This window comes from Centruroides sculpturatus, unplaced genomic scaffold, assembly GCF_000671375.1.
Source record: "Centruroides sculpturatus isolate CEXI.00-Female unplaced genomic scaffold, Cexi_2.0 scaffold123, whole genome shotgun sequence".
NCBI classification, from domain to species: Eukaryota; Metazoa; Arthropoda; class Arachnida; order Scorpiones; family Buthidae; genus Centruroides; species Centruroides sculpturatus.
In genome coordinates this window covers 996649-1012495 of record NW_019384538.1, presented here as the reverse complement: position 1 = coordinate 1012495, position 15847 = coordinate 996649, and the positions used below count along the sequence as shown (strand labels likewise).

The window sequence follows — 15847 nt, the reverse complement described above, 5'->3', positions numbered from 1 at the left end:
AAATTGAATATAGTAAGTGTTGAATTCTTCACTTCATGACACAGAAAACTGAAATGTTTTTGTATCATTAAAATAGATATGTTATATTCAATTTGATAAGATGTCCAATAGTCTATGTAACATCAGATATTCTATTTATATTAAAATTAAAATATCCAATATAAATTTATGGTATTTTTTGAACCCTCCCTCCCTCATGGGCACTAACAGGATCTTTTCAGCAATTCCATTATAGGTTTGTCCAGGTTTGCAATGGAGCAGCAGGGTGGTGAGGAACAGGGTTCAATATATCCAAATAGACTATTAAAAATGTCCTGGGGTTTTTGACCCGTTCAGATTCCATCCCTGGTCTCCAGAGCAGTAAGCTGCCACCTTAACCTTATCTGGATTAACTGTATTTAAAAATGTTTGAAAAAGCATACCATTCAGAATAAATATCAAAGCATATAAAAAAAAGCAAATCATTAATTAGCATATCATTCAATAATGCACCCCAAGCCATAGAAAATACCTAATCTATTAAATATAATTTCTCAAAAGAGAAATTATATTTAATATTTTCAAATTTAATAAGAATTAAGATTCAAAATGCAATGAGATACTTTTTTTTTATATATTTTTTTAACTTTTTCTGCCCTGCAGGCACTAAGAGGGCCTCTTTTCAGCAGACCCATTATGGGTTCAGCCAGGCCCAGAATGGGGCAGCCAGGTGGTGAGGGACAGGGCTCAACATATCCAAATGGACCACCCCCTGAAAAATTCCTGGGGATTTTTCAATCCGTTTGGATTCGATCCCGTGTCCCCCAGAGCGGTAGGTTGCCACCTCGGCCTGCAATGAGATACTGTATCAAATGAAGATGTCAGAATCAAGTTAATATAGATATTGATGTTATAAATAAGCCAATTTAACATGACTGTGGAAAACAAAATGATTCAAAGAAAGTTAAAATATGTAATTAAACAGCAATGGCTAAACACAAACTGGAAAAAATGATGACAAATTAAACAATATATTCACTAAATGATGAAATTTAGATTTAATTTAATTTGTAATTTAATGACATTCTCTCTTATCTAATCTATATAAATTACATTAGATAAAAGCAAAGCATTTATTATATAATCATGCTTAAAAGTTAACACATTAAAATTTTAAAATATACAATAAATTTCACAAACTGGATTAATGTTTGGCATCAATTATTATTAGCATACATTAATCTAAATATTAGTTAATTTCATATGTTCACTGTTTTTCTTCACAGTAAAGCAGTACTTAACAAAAACAAACAGTCAATACCTGAGTCAATAAAATTTTCTTTGATTTCAGTTCGATTTAAGATATATTTTAGTTTACACAATCTTCTATAATTAGAATACAGGCGTCGTATATACTAATAATTTAATAATACAATCTAATCTGTTTAAAATCTACATACTTTTATCTTTAAATGTTTTGAAAATCGTTCTAACTCGTTTATAAAGCACTCATTTTTCTTTTTTATAGAAATTAGCTGTATTATTAAATTTTTAGTAATACAATATAACACTAATAGTATAGATCTTATATGTTTTTTTAAAATTGTGTGCAAATAATTTAAATTCTCTTTGTTCTTTTGATTTAAAATTACACACTTACAAATTTTTATATAATGCTTAAGATTTTGAGAAAGTTAAATCTTAATTTTTAAATATTTTACCATTATAAAATCTATATTATACTACATATCAAATATACATAAATTACTGTTAAAATTCAACAAATTTAAAGTAACAAGATAAATATGGCATTTACTTTACATCTATTGTGAAGTCAAAATGCACAGTGAGGAAGAGAATCAATTTACAAGGCATGGATCACAACAAGAACTTAATATAGAGATTCTAATATATATAAAGAAAATAGGGACAAACAAATTAAATAAGACAACATTCAGTTTGAATAAGTTCTAAAAAATTGAATATTGACAAGAAGACATCAATTACCAAAGAGCATTTTAAATTCCAATATTTAAAAAACAAATACAAATGAAAAATATTTTATTGAAAAAGATTAACAAATACAGCTAGAATAAATTGTATATTTGGCAAATATTGAATCTAATAATCATTTACCAGAATAATCTGGATTAAATGGTGGTTGTTCAATACTAGAGTAAGGTGGAGGATTATTAGCAGATGGAAATCCTTGATATCCTGATGATGGAAACTGCTGAGGTGGATATTGTGGAGGATATTGTTGAGGTGGATAAGGATAATGAGCTGGATAAGGACCAGTTGTTTGACTTGGATAGGGAGCACTTGTCTGGTTGGGGTAAGGAGTATTTGTCTGGCTAGGGTAAGGAGCATTTGTCTGACTTGGATAAGAACCAGCTGTTTGACTTGGATAAGGTCCAGTTGTTTGTGTTGGATAAGAACTAGTTGTCTGGGTTGGATAAGGTACAGTTGTAGTAGTACTTGTTGTTGTAGGTCCTATAAAAACAAATGTTTTACTTTAATAATTATAATAAGAAATAAAAAGATATACTGTAAGTCTATTAAATTAATTGAAATAGAATTTATGACTACGTAAATAAATAGATTAATATTTTAAATAAATTAAAATAATTACATTGGTTAATTATTAACACTGTATATAAAAATATAACACTGTATGTTTATAATAATAAGCAACTATTTTTAATTTGCATCGTAAATAAAATTTCTCATCTTTTGTTATGGATTCATCCTGAGCTTATTTTATAAAACTTTTTCTAAAAACATAATGAAAAAGTTAAACAATTTGGACACTTTCATCATCATTTTTCCATCATTGTTTCCAATCTCAAAATGCTCATTCAATCAAACCTTGAGGATTATTATTTACTTTTTGTCTGTAGAGAGCAATTGTAGAAAATTATATGAAAAAATTTTTCAAATAATAGATAGCAATGTCTTGTCACATTAAATTAATTATGCCAAGTTTTGCAATATCTAAAATAGAATTTTTTACCTGAAACTTGGAAAACAATTCAAAAAATGATTGATATAATAAACTATAAGTTGACCTGTGAGTTTTATGTTACATCACCAGAGATGGATAAAGTTGTTTCATCATAAAAAAGCTTAAACACATGTATGCAAATCTGTTCAATTTTGTCTCCAAGAAATAATTATATTCCAATTTTATTCTATGGAATAAAATATGTAACAAACAAAATCATATATGTCTATGAATCTGTTTTATGTAAAAAATATAGACATTTCCACCAAGTCTCCTGATGATAATTTACTCAACATTTTGAATTTGGCCACGTTGGAATTCAAGCAAACTTTTCTATGAAAAAGTGCATCTGGTAGTTGCCTATGGAAAAACAAAATGAGATATGGAAAGATTTCAAGATTAGGAATAGCAATGCAGAATGATAGCAAGCCCAGAGGAAACAGAGAGAACATGCAAAAGGATTACACAACTGATTATTGCATGTTTAGCAACTCTACATTTTAGTAAATACATCTGTTCACACTCTGTATTGTTTGAAAGTACACAATAAACAATGAACAAAGTAGATGTGTTTTCTACAGAATCATCTTAGTGATTTCTATATTTTTATATTTATGTATGAATGTCTCTTTAATCTGACATTAAGTTCGGTAGACTATCATTACAGCTTTCAGGCTAGACACTTCTTTTATTGTTTCCACATATGTATTTCGGACTTATATAAATGTTAAGTCCCTCTTAACATTTATATAAGTTAAGTTTTTATATTTAAAAAATTTTTCCATATTATTCTTAGTTTATACCATATTTCCATAACATTTTTTAAAATTGTTTTTACCTGTCCAAAACAGAGATGCTCTTATAATCAATGGCATCTTATATTCACTCTAAAATAACAATCAAAGTGAGAAGACCATAAGTTAAGACTTTCAACCATACTATGCTGCCAATAAGTCAGACAGGACATTCAAATAAGACAACTCATGAACATGAACATAATAAAGTTTATTCAATTCTTAACACACTGAAGATAAGATACATATATGTTCACACTATTAATGTGACCTAATAACCATTTGTGGTTCTTACAGAAAGCTTCCTAAACTTCTGAAGGAAGAAGAGTGCCAGAATGGGTCTCACTAAAAAAAAAAATTTTTTTTCTACTCTTTACTTGATAGCCTGGGTTTCTACTCTCAAAATATAAATTCCAAAAACCCATTCTAATTCTAGAACATTTCTCTCCAAGCTAAACGAATTCTTTGAATTGAACACACCTCCATTCAGATAATGTTTCTAAAATGTTTCAAAATCATCATCAAATGCATCTTCCATTCTCCATTTGAAGACTGTTTAAAATTTATATCAACTTAAAAATTATTTTTCTTTTTACATAGAATCACATGACCAACATGAAATCTTGTCATCATAGATGAACTATGCACCAATAACAGTCTATTTTAGGAAATACTATTCAGTCACATTACATGAGCTTAGTTGGTAATAAGCATTTAATTTTTTATGATTAAAAATTAAATATAAAAATTCTATATTTGCTCTAAAAAACCATATTTTATTCTTTAAATAAAAGAACTTTAAACAAAAAATGAAGTAATGCATGTAAATATTATTAAAAATCATTAATTTGGAATATATTCTTTGCATATTAGATAAAGGAAAAAAGTAGATCAATAATATATTTTTTTTATTTAAATGTCCTCAAGACTATTATAATGCAGCAATAAAATGAAAAATTACTGAATACACAGAAGTGCATGGAAACAGCTGCCAAACTATGTTTCATGATATTATTTTCCTAATTTTTTATTACTTAACAAAATTTATAATAAAATTAATTAGTTAAAAAATTTTTTCAAAATTTGATTTCAAACTTAAACTTCACTTCTTCAATTGTAAGATGCATCATAACAGATTCTTAAATCTCTTGCCACCACCAAAAGACTAGACCAGGGGTGGCCAACAGTTTTTGCCCCCGGCCAAATTGGAAAGAGAACTTTTTCACAGGCTGAATCAGAGGCTGCTCTAGGAAGATTTTGAGGTGGTGCGAGAGCTCATTGTGGTGTCATCCCGTAGAGACTAAATTGTACATAGAGATTACAGATACATTTTTCACATTATCATGCTTTATCAACATTCTACGCTGTACTTAAGAGATTTGTAATGGAGGATTAACTCTAAATGCACAGCGAGTTGTTGGCACCCCTTTTTTTTAGGCATCAGAATTTTTCATTGAGCTATTCGGACTTGAGTAGCTAATATTAAAAGATTAATCGCAGGCCGCATAAATTCATTAGACGATGTTCACCATGCCTGGACTAGACTAATCATTTTACAAATTGGAACTAGAGTACATGAACTCCATAAAAAAGTTAGTTCCAAGTTTTAATGGCACATATATAAATATTAAGCAAATATATTTGGTTGGATATTTTAGTCATTACAAATACTTCCTAAGTTTTTAAATACTTTGACATTCTTAACATTCAATTTTATATTGACTAAGTATCTGCTCAAATCCTATGTTTTTTTTAATATATTGTTTTGTCTATACTTGTTTATTGTAACCCAAAGATCCTATTTATTTGTATGTGTCATTCCCCAGGAATTCAACTATATAAGGATATAAATATCCTTATATAGTTGATATATATATACTATATATATATCTACTATATATACTATATATATATCCTTATAGGAAGATCAAAAATAATATGTTATATTTCTTGTTTTTTTGTATTTGTGTTTTACATTTGTAAGTTTGAATTTTGTATTAAACATCTTTTAAAAATAAATGTTTGAATTAAGGTTTTATTTAAGACATAATAATATTGAAGTAAAAATTTTGTTAACTCAATTTTTACACTCTGCAAAGTAATAACACGATTTGCATTACTTGTGTAAAATTTTATAATAAATAATATATTATAAAAATTTAATATATTATTTATAGAGCATTATAAACAGACTATCAGAATTTCTTACCATACAATACTCTTCCTCTTTGTTGTCGACGTTTTGCCAACAAGCAACAACTGCAGCAAAAGCATGATACAACTACAATGACAACAATAACAACAATTGCAGATATAAGAACACCAATTATAAGTCCAATGGCATTTCTGAAATGTAAACAAATTTTATTAATTTCTAGCCTAACTATTAATTTATTTAAAATAAATAAAATATTATGCTACTCAATATATATATATAAATTTTTTTTAATGTAGGAGTTTATTTCTCATAACTTTTTAATATTAGTTTTACATCATAAAAGTTTTTTAAAATTTAAAACTAATATTGTATACAGCCTTATCCAGTTAACCAAATATAATGTGTTCCTGAAAATAATTTGAATATCAGAAATTCAAATATTAGAGAGGTATTTTCATTCATTTCTCATGAAAAAACTAACTCATTTCCTAGTCCATCTGAATAATTCCAACCAATTCCCCATGACACTAAAATACTGTAAACACTACCTATCAATTCACAAGTTTAGCATGATATTAAACACTCCAATTGCCTTATTAATAAGCATTTAATGAAATGATTAAAGGTTATGTTTCTAAGTAGTAGCTCAGGGAATCAGTTTATATAATACACCTTATCAGAAATTGCATATGAACTAATAAAATATTTCAGTAACATAAAATCAGCAGTAACAATATGTTAAATTTTTAAGTCTAAAGATTTATTAAATATTTGTTATGAATCAATGTACAACAAATATTTGTTCTTTATTCAATTTTATCTGAGATGATAAAATATCTCAACAACACTGGAGGATTAATACATGATTAAATCTCCTAAGAACTCAGCATCTGACATGTATGTTGCTTCATGAATTTTACACTTCCTCTCAAGAATTGGAGGAAAGTAAGAAATAATGAATTTTGATAGCAAAAAGTATAAACCACCAGTAAAGTATTTATATTTTGCATTTGTTTACTAATTAGATATTTTTATTCTATTGATGATCTACATCATTTTCCTTTTCATCCGACCTCTAATAATAAGTAAATGTATACTGTATTTTTGCAAGTTCTCATAGAATAAATAAGTTCTATTCCCTTTAATTTATAGTTTTCTAATATTCTATTTAGCTACTTGGAGATTTTGCAGTGGTATTAAAACTTACACTTACTTGTAAACATAAATAGTCTTACTCTTTGCAGTTTTTCTATTTTCATTGTGAATTAATCACAAATACTTCAATTCAACAACTTCCAATTAATTAAATATTTAAAGTAATATTCTACCCGAGAAAAGGGTGACCAAAAGATCAAATGGTGAAAAGATGACGAAGTGGAAAAACCACATATCCTTTTTCTCACAACACTCTGATAGATAAAACCAATCAAATATCAAAGTCAACCATCACTAGGATGTTTGAACTTAGGTTACGATCTTAGTCAAGACAGTCAATTATTAATAAGGGAAACTGTCAAACATTGAATTATGAGATAAGAGGAGTCATAAAAACAGCTAGAAAATAGCAATAATTCCACTGAATAGTCTGGTTCTTGATATCCCGCATCAGAAAAAAACCTGGACACAACTCAAATTTAGAACACATTAAATCAAAGTCACTGAGTCAATTCTCAGGCACCACGCATATAAAAGGGGCTGAAACTCAAGCCTTGGGGCAGACATACTAGGAAGGCCATAGAAGACAACGGCTTGTTTGCCATGTTCCCGGCTCCATAAAGGATCCCCGACAAATATGCCTCAATGGATGGAGAAGACCTCCTCACACTCTCTCAGAGGTATTATGTTAGAATGTTTGTAAACTCTCCCTCAACTTAGATTTTAAAATAGAGTTAGCCACTCCTCAGATTTTGGTCCCCATTGCGCTATGTTGGTTTTGGTTCCTTACTTACTTTTGACATTTCAAAATGTCATCTTAAGGCAGAGCATATATAATGTAATATTCAAACTACAATAAAAGATTCCAAAAACATGGTTTAAATCTTAGCATGTAGTAATTTACAAAAATTTAAATTAATTCAAAAAATTTATGTTTAATATAAACAGGAAGCATATCACTAATGAATAGAAGAATAAATAAATAAAAATATAGCTATCCTAAAATACAAATATACATGTTATAATTTTAACAAAATGTATTTTAACATAGCTATCTTAAAATAAAATAAATGTATATGCAATTATTTTAACATTTTGTAGAGTGTAACCCATATATCTGGTAGTTCAAGAGTGGTTTTGTTACAGGACATCTCTTTTGGAGCTGTACTGGTTTGTTATTGCAAAATTATGTACAATGAGATGGTAATTGTAATTTTAATTCTTTATTAAATTTATTGTTACAAGTTTACTGAATGTCCTTTAAAAAAAAACAAATAAAAGAGAAATATAAAAACGAGGTACATCAGATAATTGAGAGTCCAGATTAGCAAGTGTTCTGTACATAAATTAACAACATAATACTATCATATTAATTTATTTGATAAAAACATGAAAATAGATTATTTTTATTTACAACACAACCTAAGATATATATAATGATAAAAATTCAATTGACACAAATCTACAAAATACTCCCAAGGTAAAAAATTTCTGTACGTAAACTTTTATTTCTTCTGTCTTTTATTGTTATTTTAATTAAAAACCCACAGCCTCTGCTATGCAGTATGCTTGTAATCTCTACTTTCAAGTCATTTGCTGTTATTTAGTGTGTGTCTTTGAACAAATTCGAGTAACTTCAGTATTGGTAATCATTTACAATTGCTAATAAATTCAATGGTGAGCACAGAAATATATTTACAAATTCATTTATTTAATAAAGTAAATTAGTAAAGAAATGGAAAAATAAATAATTTGTTAGTGAAAAAATATAACCATCCTTTCCTGCAAAAATAAAGATTAAAAAAAATTTCTTAAAATAACTTAATATTCAAACTAAGAACATCCATATGATATGAACTTATAAAATATTTTCAAACATTGGAACAAAATTTAAATACAAAATTTAAACATATTATGAAATTTAAATTAAATGAACGCATCACAAAAAGATATAATAAACTTTCCAAATTAATACCAAATTACTTAATATCTAATCATTATTAAAAGCAAATTTATAACCTAATTAATTATGGCAGTCATTTGAGTGAGTAACATAAAAAAAAAAAAACAATATAAAAATGTTTGAAAATATTTGATTTACAATCATTAACTTGGATTTTGCAATTGAAAATGGCTTGTAAAACAGGTAAAAAACATTTGCAAAGAATTAGTTTTTCTCAGCAAATAAGGTGTTGGAGTATTTGCTATTTTCTTTGCTGAGAATGATTTCTGCTAATTTGGTAATTATTTGGTTGCCTTTCCTTGTAAGATGATTAAATCATCTTAAACACTTGTCTGAAGAACCTAGACTCCCATTCAGATATCCAGGACAGATTACCAAAAATTTTCAGGATAATCATACTGCATGTATCAAGTTCTGTCTTTTATCATAAGGACAGAACTTGACACATGCAAACCTGTAATAGACATATCAAGAAGGCACTTTCAGTCTATAGGGAAAAAAAACATCCAATATAAATTTTCTAATCACCTATTATTTACTATGGTTAAAAGAGCAGTTATACTAAAAAATTTTTTTAAATCAATCTTTTATTTTAGGAAAAACAAGAAGCTTTAAAATCATTAAACTGTTGAAGCATAAAATAAGCTATTATGTATAATATTTTCTCAATGTAAGCCATAGATTGCATGTAAAACTTCAGTACATGTTTTAAAAGAAAAAAAAATTCTTCCTTAATAATTATTACTAAATTATAAATAGAAAAAGTTTGCCAATAAATTCAAACTTGCATAACTTATTAAAACATTAATAATACTGGAAGTAAAACATGTGATATTTACACAATTATTGATATGAAATAACAAAAAAACAAATTCATTCTATTGGTTTTAAAATGATTAAAACAAACGGCAACTCGTTTATTTGTGCATATACAAAATATCATCTTCAGAAACAGAAAACAATTCTTGAAGACAACATGTTTTGTACATGTTTATTTATTTACTGAAATATTTTCAACTTTTTACCACTTCCTTCACTGTTTTAAGAATTTTATCACAATAGAATGAATAATTTAATTTAAAATATATGCTCTCCACATCAAATTAATAGTGGCTTGCCCCTGTACATCATACTATTCCCTCAACAATATAGTCATGCTGGTCATCTATCTAATACCTTTCAGGAAAAACTTTTGAATTGAAATAACGTGACTTCTGGATTGCATTGGGAGTTCATATACAGTATAGTTAATCGTGGCCTCCTGCCCCTAAGGTTTCCCTATCTGATCTCATCTTTCATCTATCTATCTCCCTTCTTGAAATTGACAGTGAGAATTTATAGGTCTATAATTTTTTCAAATTGCAGTCCAAAAATTTAAAAAGAAAAAAAAATCATAATGCAATTTCAATATTTTTGTTTTGTTTTATTTATTTCACTTTTAGACTAGTTCAATATTGTATGTAAATTTAACAATATAATAAATAACTCAGATAAAGTCTAAAAAACAATTTTCAATATTTAAAAAAAATTAGTTTTAGATATGCATAATAATATAATAAATTATGAATATCTAAAAAATGATTTTATATACTTGTTTTTTTATTAGAGAATTCTACTAATACGACCACAAATTATAAATTAATGAATCAATCAACATGACTCAGATTTTTATGTTATTTGAAATTTATATTTATATACACAAACATATTTATATAAGTCCAGAAATAATAACATAATTAAAAAAAATAATTGAATTTCAACAATAATAATAAAACAGAACCAACAGAAACAAAGATATTAATTTTCAAAGATTATTAAATCAATAACTAACTGCTTAGATAAATGAAGTAATAAGATAAAAAAATTAAATACAATCTGAATATAATTTTTTGATAATCAATTTAGAAAACTACGTAATATTTGAAATACATATGTCAAAATTATCCCTATAAGCAAATACAAATATTCACTTTTGTATTTGCATTATTGCATTGAGTATAAGTATTTAGATAACAAAAGCCTGATGTTTACCCTAATATTAAATAAAAAACTTTACATGAAATACTGAAAAAATATTCTTTCAGCTACAGAATAAGTATAAATATATCGTATTATTTTTCTACTTACATGAACATTATACTTTGTAATAATAAGTTTTAAAGAATAATAGATTATGATTTTTTTTGATTTTAAAAGCTCTATTGTTTAGCCTATTATTTAAATTGATTATTATTTTTAAAAATAATTTTTACACTCTTGTACTTTTAATCTTACTATTTATGCTTATTTTTAATTTTTTATTGCATTGTATTGTTTTTAATGGGATTTTTATTTATGTTATTATGGTGGTGGTCATCCTAATACATGTATGACTTTACTTATGTAACTAATTTAAAAATTTAATTAAAAAAACTTATTCATCATCGTATTAGAAAAACAAATTTCATAGAAAATGAAAGGCTTACATTGTCTTGGCAAATTCTTCAGTATTACAACAATAACGAATTTTCTCTGTTCCGCAACAATACTTTTTATCTGGAGAATCTCCTGCTTCTGGACAATTTAGATATATTGTTCTTCCAAAAATTTCTTTACTACATCTATATGATGCAACTGTAAAATATTTAGGAAAAAAAAAATTAAACTTCAAATTTATTGATAATTTATCATTGTTTAATATAAACTTGTATAATTTTACAATGTTTATATTAAACAATGATAATTTTATATTAAACAATGACAAATTTTAAATATACAAACAGCAAAGTTTTTGAAAACTTCCAATTTTGCTTTTTCACTAAAAAACAAAAACCAGCTATGTTGGTTTTTTACTATTTACATATTTTGTAAGTTAAATATCACATAAAAATGTAATTTTTTAAATTTAATTAAAATTAATACAGTAAATACCTCATTTGAAATAACTATATTTTAAAATGATTTCTCAATTGCATTTAATCATGTTCATTTGCAATCCTTCTGGTAATATTAATGAAAATATCTGAATGAGTTTTTTGTAATTTATGCTTTATCTCAGTTACATAAATAGAATTTAAAAATCTAGAAAATTTGTTATTCCAATCATCTGATTAAATATCACATTTCCTGCAGTCATTAGTCATAGTCATGCAACTTCTCATTTTTTTATTTTTCATTATTATATTTCAGTAATTGAAAAACATTTTAGGCTTGTTTAAAAAAAAAGGTGAAAACTGTCCAAACAGACAAAATATTTACAAACACTAAAAGATCATTACAAATTCTTAAGTTTTTTAATGCAAGAATTTGAAATAAATTAATTTAATAAATATTTAATTTCATATATTTTAATTACATACTCGTTTCAGTTATCTATACACAAAGATCTGTTTTTTTTTATAACATTTAAAAATTTTTTTCTCAAAGTTTTTATTTAATATATGTTTTTTAAAACAAAACATTTTTAGAATTAATGTTAAGCAAGGAGCTTTGGAATTTACTTTCATTGAAGCAAAATGCTAATACTTTGAATTTTACATTAAGGTTGGGAACACACAAACATAAAATAAGTCCATTATACGAATATATACTGCAGAAAAGTACATTTTCCAACATTCTTAGACATCAAATTATTAATGCTTGAAAGCTAATCATAGACGGGTTGGACACTAGTAAAATTGTAATATTTTCTTTTTTTATTAGAAAAATATTTTCAAATTAAACACAAACAAATAAAGCTATGGATTCACCTAAAACAATGAACATTTGTGTGGCCATTACTAAATTTCCTTAGATGATTTATTAACATCTAATCTATATCAATCCACACTAAAAATTTTGTTTGTTTGTTTTGTTCTTGTAATCTTTGTGTGTAGTATTCCACAATAATGATCTTTTCTTAAATTAATATATTAACATTTTAATATTGTTTGACATTTTTGTATAAAATAGATGTTAAATTCAATACTTGTGCCACCTGTACTCTCTTCTATTGTATGCAACAACATGCACTGACAAACCTTAATGTCTATTGTAGCTTGAGTATGTCAATAAGATAATGTATGTTTGTAACATGACTGTTAAGAAGTACAGTACCACGACAAGTGCCAAGAGAACTGAAAACAACCTTCTTAGAAACAATTCGTTCTTGGACTAATTTTTCACTTGAAAATTAAAAATTATTTTCTAAGGATTTCAAAATAGCATAATTAGGTATGTCAAGTAAAGTTTCAGATTGGGCTGCATTTGAAAAAATTGTACCTCTATAAATTCCCACTGTCATCTATCCATCTGTCTTTCCTTAATCTTGAGAATGGAGTTTAATAGATGAAATTCAAGAGCAGATATTCCATATCTGCTCTTGAATTTCATCTATTAAACTCCTTAGGGCTGGAGGCCCCAATTAACTATATACAAATGTCCAATGCAGACCAGAAGTCACCCAATTTCAATTCAAACCTTTTCCCCTGAAAGCAGTCAATAGATGACCAGCACAACTCTTGTTAAAGGAAAAGTATGATGTCAGACATTACTAATAATTTGAGATGGAGAGCATATATTTCAAATTAAATAAATTAAAAACATTAGAATTATAAAACACTAAACCTATAAACAAGCAAATTTTTATAACAAATGCAAATGTTTTCACCCATATTGAATGGTCATCATCGGACAAACTAATCACCAAATAACAGGAAATTGCCGAACACATGTGCACCTCCCCTCTGCACAGATGTTCCGACAATGTTTGTTTCAGTGATTAGTTTGCCCGATGATGCCCATTCAACATGGGTGAAGAAAACATTTGCATTTGTTATAAAAATTTGCTGGTTTATAAGTTTAGTGTTTTTTAATTCTAATTTAACCTGTTTTAAGTGACAGTTTTCTTCAATAAATTAAAAATATGATTAAAAGTGCAGTCCAGGATGTGACAATGTCACAATAAATAATTGCTCATTATACACTAAATTTCTTTATAATATATAGTTTTCATCAACCAAAGTAAGTGATGCTAACAATTTGATTAAGTACTTATTAACATTTGCTTTATAATATCAGAATGAAGCATCGGATTTCTTGTAATTGTAATTTAAGTATCCCATTAAGTGACAATTTTAAACATGTATATGTGTAAATGAATGAAGATTAGAAACATGCAAAATAAGGTATTTTTAAATATATAATTTTATATGTTTCCAATCTTCATTCATTGAGTTGCTAATTTTTCAGCAAAATTCCCATAACAGTAATCAACATAATGCTTTCTTGCACATGTTACCTGGTAGAAATATTTCATTTTCCTGACATTTAATATTGTCAGGTTCTTTTGCATTACTCATTTAAAACATGATAGTATTTATTTTTTATTACTATTTCAAACCAAATGTAATGATGATGAAAACATCAAAAAATTTTCCAGTTCCATTACATTCGATTTGAATTTCTTAGTACAGTAGTCCCTTATTAAATCTCTTATTCAGATATATTGTGCTTTGTTTTGTCTTCCAACCATAAGAACACATTAGCCAATAATTTAAAAAAAATTAGTTATCATTAAATTTCTATTGAACTGGCAAAGAAATACTATCTTATTCCAATCATTGACCCTAAAACTATCATTGTATAATATACAACAAAAAAAACAAAAAAGCAAGTCTGCACGAAGATCGAAAACAGACAAAACAGATGAACAGATATATGGTTATATCATACATCTGATAAACTGCTCATTTGGTTTGTCTCCCAACATGCACAGTATAATCAGGAGTTATTGCAGTATACCATCTGGCCTTTGTTTCAAAGTATTATGTGATATTAGTTTTTTTAATATAATCATTATCGCTGGTTGCTATAATTATTTCATCAAAATACAGTAAACAAATAAATCTGTCTTTCCTTCTTTTTATATAAATATGATTGTCTTATTTTATATGAAGTCTATATTTTAATGAGAATTTTATTTATTTTATACTGTATTTCAAGACTTTTTGCTTTCTACTTTACTGGTCTTTTAATCTATACATAGTGTCATCAAATCCTTTCTTCATATAATTTCTTTGAATATTGAGTGATATATAGCAAATTTACACAACTTTATTAACTCCTTGAACATGGAATATAACAATTATTATGATAATTATGTAACTTACAAATACTGAAATTATTTTTAAGTTTTACAAGTTTACCGAATGCCCTTAAAAAAAACACGAAGAGAAACATAAAACAAGGTACTGTACATCAGATAACCGAGAGTCCATATTAGCAAGTGTTCTGTACATAAATTAACAACATAGTACTATCATATTATTTGATAAAAACATGAAAATAGATTATTTTTATTTACAACACAACCTAAGATATAGAGCGATAAAAATTCAATTGAAACAAATCTACACAATACGGAATACTCCAATATAAAAATTTCCGTACGTAAACTTTTATTTCTTCTTTCCTTTATTAATATTTTAATTAAAAATATATTAATAACGCACGTACTTAGGATAAATTTGTAATTTTATCGAACGTACCTAAAAAAGGGGCATTGATTTCGGTTACTTTTAAAATATAAATAAAAAACCGGTTTTGGTTTTGTTTTAAGGTCACTTCACATATCGATTATTTAAAATATATGAATTACTATATATGTAGATTTACTGTAATTGTAAAATACACTCAGTGTTTCCAAAGTAAACCGAAAATAAACATTTTTCTTATTAGTACTCCATCGTTCCTCGTTATCTCCCGTTCTTTGGAATTAGGCGCAAAGTTGCTACGGAGAACTAATCACATCCTATAGAAAAATTAGACTTTATTTT

The 15847-nt window shown here is 26.5% G+C and overlaps 1 protein-coding gene across 1 annotated transcript; it reads right to left on the bottom strand.

The window, feature by feature from the left end:
• Positions 1-1109: 1109 nt before the first annotated feature.
• On the bottom strand, positions 1110-14371 carry LOC111623294 (protein shisa-5-like). The gene is made up of 4 exons (XM_023365814.1): positions 14311-14371; positions 11519-11666; positions 5987-6123; positions 1110-2472 (listed from the first exon to the last, which is right to left on the bottom strand). The coding sequence occupies exons 1-4, from the start codon at positions 14369-14371 to the stop codon at positions 2108-2110; spliced, it is 711 nt and encodes a 236-aa protein (XP_023221582.1). The 3' UTR covers positions 1110-2107.
• Positions 14372-15847: the final 1476 nt, after the last annotated feature.